Source organism: Myxocyprinus asiaticus, chromosome 7 (genome assembly GCF_019703515.2).
Source record: "Myxocyprinus asiaticus isolate MX2 ecotype Aquarium Trade chromosome 7, UBuf_Myxa_2, whole genome shotgun sequence".
Taxonomy (NCBI): domain Eukaryota; kingdom Metazoa; phylum Chordata; class Actinopteri; order Cypriniformes; family Catostomidae; genus Myxocyprinus; species Myxocyprinus asiaticus.
The window spans coordinates 15400411-15407029 of record NC_059350.1 but is presented as its reverse complement, the minus strand read 5'-3'; the positions used below and the strand labels follow the sequence as shown (position 1 = coordinate 15407029).

The following is a 6619-nucleotide window of genomic DNA, read 5'->3' as shown; positions in this document are numbered from 1 at the left end:
TGAATTTATAACTTGATGTCCCCGGTCTACCTTAAAATACAACAATGACATTACAGGACAAAATTGGCAAATACCTAATTATCTGGTGATGCACGCTACGAAGTGTCTAGGGGAAAGAAAAGAAACACTTCCTTGGCTCAGAAGGATTCATCTCTTCCATCCACACTCTCTCTCTCTCTCTCTCTCTCTCTCTCTCTCTCTCTCTCTCTCTCTCTCTCTCTCTCTCTCTGTTTATAGAGCAAACGTCACATGTAACAAACTGGCTGCACGTGAGTCTGGAGCGCTAGGAGAAGAATAATGTTATTGCGCATGAGCACTGTGTGGGAGCGCGTGAAATCCACGCTCTCACTTCACCTTCTGCTGTCGAACATGTTGCATTACAGTGCCTAATTAAACAATGTGCAAAGATAAAGTGTGGAAGACATTGGATTTAGCTTAATTAAGCTCAACGAGTCACTCAAAGCTCTCTTCAGCACACTGGACAGCACTCCTCCACAATGACTTGATACTTAACCGCGTTCATTTTTACCAAGGCACAATGGAAACCAGTAAAAATGACCCACAGAGGACCGGTAAAGATATCACGGACAAAAACCCGCGACACATCAGCCGTTATTGACTTTGGAAAGAGACATGAACTTATTGGAAGCATTGCTGGAGTTACTCATTGTCGTAATTGCCATCGTGTCGCTCGTGGGGAACTTGCTGGTGCTACTATGTTTCACCTGCAGCGCGGGAGTCCGTGCACAGGTGCCCGGGATCTTTATCATGAACCTCTCTTTCTGCAACATCCTTATCGCCGTTCTCAACATGCCCTCTACCTTACTTGGGGTCGTAAAACGTCAAAAGCCGTTTGGCGACTACTTATGCTACACAATGAGCTTTATGGACACTTTTCTGACCACCAACACAATGTTGAGCATGGCAGCTCTCAGTATTGACCGCTGGATAGCGGTGGTTTTTCCTTTAACTTATTCCAGCAAAATGAGACGCAAAGATGCCGTACTAATAGTCAGCTACGCTTGGCTACACTCGCTTGCATTCTCTCTCACTGCTCTCCTGTTGTCGTGTGTCGACTACAGTCCCGCGTACGCGTCTTGCACGGTGCACCTTGCAGAAGAGGGCGGCCGTGGTCAGTTCATGGTGTTCACCGTGGTGTTTCACGCAGCGACTTTTGCACTCTCGCTTTTCATCCTGTGCTTCACCTACCTGAAAGTACTACAGGTTGCTCGATTCCATTGCAAGAGGATAGATGTTATAACGGTGCAGACAATTTTGCTACTAGTCGACATTCACCCAAGGTACAGATTTATTTAAAACAGATAGCACAGATGTTGTACACAACACAAATACTAAGTTAAATGTGTATTTATGACGTATTAAAACAACAACAACAACAACAACTTTTCAGTGTGAAACAACGGTGTTTACTGGAGCAGAAAAAACGAAGACAGAGAGCCACCAAGAAAATATGCATATTCATCGGGTCATTCATCCTGTGTTTCGCCCCCTATGTCATAACACGGTAGGCTAATACATTAATATTATGCATTTTAGTGGAATGGGACTTTATTTCTTGTTGTTGTTGATTTTAACTACAGATAGACTTTAAAACATGTCAGTAAGTCATTAAAGGATCATTCCGGGTTCAGTACAAGTTAAATGGATAGTTCATTCCAAAATGAAAATTATCTCATCATTTACTCACCCTAATGCCATCCCAGATGTGTTTGACTTTCTTTTTTCTGCTAAACACAAACGAAGATTATTAGACGAATATTTCAACTCTGTAGGTCCATACAATACAAGTAAATGGGTACCAAATTTCAAAGCTCTAAAAGAACATAAAGACAGTATAAATGTAATCCATAAGACTCCAGTGGTTAAATCCATCTTCAGAAGTGATATAATAGGTGTGGGTGAAAAAAACTATAAATATCCACTTTTAATTTCACTTTCACATTCTTCTTTTGTTTTTGGTGATTTGCATTCTTCGTGCATTTCGCCACCTACTGGGTAAAAAGGAGAATTCATGATAAAAACGGACTTAAATATTAATCTGTTTCTCACCGACACCTATCAAATCACTTCTGAAGTACACTAGAGTCAAATGGATTAATTTTATGCTGCCTTTATATGCATTTGGAGCTTCAAAATGTTGGTACCCATTCACTTGCATTGAATGGACCTGCAGAGATAAAACACTTATAAAAATCTTTGTTTGTGTTCAGCAGAAGAAAGAAAATCACACACATCTGGGATGGCATGAGGGTGAGTGAATTTAAATTTTTGGGTCAACTATCCCTTTACGCTCAATATATCAGCAGCATTTGTGGCATATTGTTGGTTACCACAAAAAATAATTTAGACCGTCCCTTTCTTTAAAAAAGCAAAAATGGAGGTTATAGTGAGGCACTTACAATGAAAGTAAATGGGGCCAATTTTTCAAGGGTTTCACGGTAGAAATGGGATGCTTATATTATGCTTATTTTAGAAAAGCACTTAAATTTATTCTTCTGATAAAACGTGAGCTGTAAAGTTGTTTAAATTGTTATTAACGGTCCTTTTATGGTTTGCGGCGTTACATTGCCATATCAACGGAGTTATAGAATTGGATATAACTTTACACATTAAAGGTTGGTGAGTGATTTTATCACACTACAATCATGTTAACATGCATATTGTTAACATCTTGTGGCTGTACTGTTGAAACAGTGAGTATTTTAATGTTTACTGATTGGCCCCATTCACTTCCATTGTAAGTGCCTCACTGGAACCAGGATTTTTGCTTTTTTGAATGAAAAGGAGGGACACGTCAAAATAAATTTGTGTTAATCAAAATTATGCCACAAATGCTGTCGGTTGAGCTTAATTTATATTGAATATTCCTTAAAGTTATATATGGAGCACTGGAGTTTGTTTGTGTGTGGGAGAGACAAGAGCATGGAAAATTCATATCAATTTAGACAGTTTTGCCATTGGTGTGACATCTATAGCAACAGATAAGGCTATAGGAAGTGCTTATATTTATATAAGTACAAATACTGTAGGGTAGACTAGGTCTGTCTGTCACTTATTACTGCATGTAGTGAATATTTCTTGTAGGGTAGGTATATTATAAGAAAGTCATTTTCTGTATAGGCATATACCATAAAGTCTTGGCAACAAAAAAGCTACTGAACATTTGAAACTTTACTGGCTAGGAAAAAGGATGGGGCTAAAGCATGTTTCTATGCATGTATTATGTAATATGACAGTTAAATCAACCTCTGTTTTAGTCCTACTACCACATGGGTACAGGCTTGACACAAGACACTCATTTATTGGAATTAGTTTCCAGCATGCTCATAAATATGCAATTTAATGTATGTATAACAAAATAGATAATTATTTTCCCATAGATTGACAGAACTGGTTCCTTCAGTAAAGATCGACCATTATTGGGGGATCGTGAGTAAGTGCCTGGTGTACAGCAAAGCTGCCTCTGACCCATTCGTCTACTCCTTGTTACGGCAACAATATAAGAAGGCCCTCATTGGAGTCTGCAATAGGATTTTGGGACGGCACTCATACATGCTCTCTAGTAACAGCAGCCCCTCAGACACAGAAAATGAATGTTACACCCGGAGGGTTACCAAGCTACTAAAGGATAACTGTCACTAAAGTAGGCGAAAAAATGACTGACACCTTGGGAAGTATGCATTTACTGTAGTAGTGGGTTCTGTTAAGTTATTTCCAAATCAAACTGCCTATAATTCATTTGAGGTAGATTTCAAATTAAAATGAAAATGTATACTGAATTGGCCTCTTGTTATAGATAATGGCTTGCACTGTGTAATTCTTTGTGAGGCCACAGGCTGTCTACATTTATGAAGAGGAGGCTGATTAATGCATTCAGCATGGACAGTTACATGGACAATGCCGTAGTCATTTAAGATATGAAAAGCTTATTTCTGTCTACACACACCACTGTTACCCTTATTACTGCTAGTCAGAAAAGGGAAGAAAGATTCCTAATGATTGCAATCACTGGAACTGATTTTATATTTATATAATTGACATGTCAAAGAGGGCCAACAGCTCCTACTAAAAGAAAACGATTTATCATACACATTTTCAAGCTCTCATTTTTGTAAAGGGGGAACTTTTGCCAATCACTGGATTTTCTTTATTTACAACAGTCCTATAATGTGTGTTATAATGTACATACTGAAATAAAATCAGTTAGCAGAAGAGTAAGAATTGTGTTATTTACTTAGTAACTTTTATTTATTTACTTATTTGGATAAACTGTCCATGGTCAAGATACATGGCATTAACCCACTCGCTGCCATGTTAATTTAATGTACATCACTAATGTACATCAGTTTTACAGGATTGCAGTAATAAGCCCTATAGTCTAAGATTGCTGTTTCTGATTGGATTCAGCTTTCCCTGAATATTGCATCTTTTAGTCTCTGCCACTGACAATCATCCCCACAGCATGATGCACCAACATCAACACAATATTTATCTATGAATATGGAATCAACCTGTTTATAAATGATAGTACCTGGTTTTTGCCAGGCATGACAAACTCAAGGACACCTGTCTTTTAGATAAACTATATTGTATTGCCTGGTGCCAGAAGGCTAGAGGGATCTCTAGAAGAGAAATTCAGAGCACTGTGTTCTTATTAATTGGTAGATAATTGTGCTGCTAATTGACAGGGTTAGTAGAACTACCATCTGACTGCTTCACTGCCACCACCGCCTTTTAGTCCAGGTTGAGGATCACGTATGGAAAACCTCTATTAGGTACCTGCCTATTAACATCCACGTGTTTGGAAACCAGGCTTTTAGCCAAATTTAAGTGATGCACATACTGCAAGGCAATGGTATTTATTCTCGTCATGGCTAGCACTGAAATTGTACACATTTTATTAGTCTGAGACCTTACTATGTCCTCAATGCTTGAAGGAAGTTAAGAGCTGAATACCAGTTCTTCTTCCACATGTCACAGCATAAACACCTTCAATGATTGTGTAAACAAATAACACTAGTAGAACATCAGTACCCTCATGGCAGTTTTTAAACATGCTGTGGTGAAAATGTGCTGGCACAAACTATGGAAAATGCACACTTGGTGGAATAAGAACAAAAACAAACAAGGTTTGCTGTTGCAAAAGCGATTCATGGCATTACATATTTTCAGATCTAGCGTTCACAGAGTCCTTATAGGTTTTAAAGGGATGGGTGATAAACAGATCAATTTTAAGTCTTTTTTTTTTTTTTTTTTACTATAAATTCTCCTCCCTGCCCAGCACAAATAATGCAAATCGTCAAAAACTAAAGAAGTCAAAGTGAGATATATAGAAAAAAAGGACTTAAATATTGACCTTTTTCTCACCCACACCTATTATATCGCTTCTGAAGATGTGAATTTTACCACTGGATAATGGTGTGTCCAGGCTTTTTTGACTGGGGTGGCCAATGTGGGGCACAGACTTATTCAAGGGTGACATGAAGCGTAACTCAACATCCCTGATATTAATAATAATAATAATAATAAGAAGAAGAAATGTATATTTTCAGGATTTTTTAATAGTCAAATGTTACTTAGCTAAATAATTGATTAATTGTTATTAAATGTTAATACTGCAAAACACAGAAGACCCCAAATAGCATTGGGTTTTATTTATTTTATTTTTTTTCAGTATAATTTTGTATGTATATAGTGTGTCTTTAAACTGCATAAATGTTATGGACACTGCTAATATGAACATGTTAGTTCTGTGCAATTTTGTGGAGTTTTGGAGTTGGAGAGATGATGCTACCATGGCGTGATGTAATACCATCAAGTAAGCTATTGTTTTGAGTAAATAAAGAATATATTGAAGATATTTCTTACACTTATCATAGGCCTACACATAAAGAATGAGCATGGATTTCAGTTTTGTGTAGGCTATTCAATTTAGCCATATATTTGGACTGCCAAAAGTAATTTGATTATTTAATTAAACAATGCTTTAAAAACAACTTATTAATTTGATATTAAAATGGTTTTCCTGATCTCCAAAAATAAAATAATAATAATAATAATAATTTAGCATCTTTTCTTAAGAGACATACTTTGAATTAGGACTGAATGCATTACATTATGAAAGGAAATGAATATAGGCTATAAGAAGACTAAATTTCTGCTAATTTATTTTTATTTATTTTTATTTTATCCCTTTTCCTCCCCAATATTGCACGCCCAATTTCCACTGTTTACGAGGTCCTCGTGGTGGCGCGGTTACTCACCTCAATCTGGGTGGCGGAGGACAAGTCTCAGTTGCCTCCACTTCTGAGATAGTCAGCCCATGCATCTTGTCACATGGCTCGCTGTGCATGACACGTGGAGACTCACAGCATGTGGAGGCTCATGCTACTCTCTGCGATCCACGCACAACTTACCACGTACCCCATTGAGAGCGAGAACCACTAATCGCGACTACAAGGAGGTTACCCCATGTGACTCTACCCTCCCTAGCAATCGGGCCAATTTGGTTGCTTAGTACACCTGGCTGGAGTCACTCAGCGCACCCTGGATTCGAACTCGCGACTCCAGAGTTGGTAGTCAGTGTCAATACTCGCTG

At 38.0% G+C, this 6619-nt stretch overlaps 1 protein-coding gene across 1 annotated transcript; it reads left to right on the top strand.

Annotated features, from left to right (window-relative positions):
• Positions 1-288: 288 nt before the first annotated feature.
• LOC127443921 (G-protein coupled receptor 26-like) lies at positions 289-5641 on the top strand. The gene is made up of 3 exons (XM_051702992.1): positions 289-1301; positions 1412-1525; positions 3402-5641. The coding sequence occupies exons 1-3, from the start codon at positions 634-636 to the stop codon at positions 3661-3663; spliced, it is 1044 nt and encodes a 347-aa protein (XP_051558952.1). The 5' UTR covers positions 289-633; the 3' UTR covers positions 3664-5641.
• Positions 5642-6619: the final 978 nt, after the last annotated feature.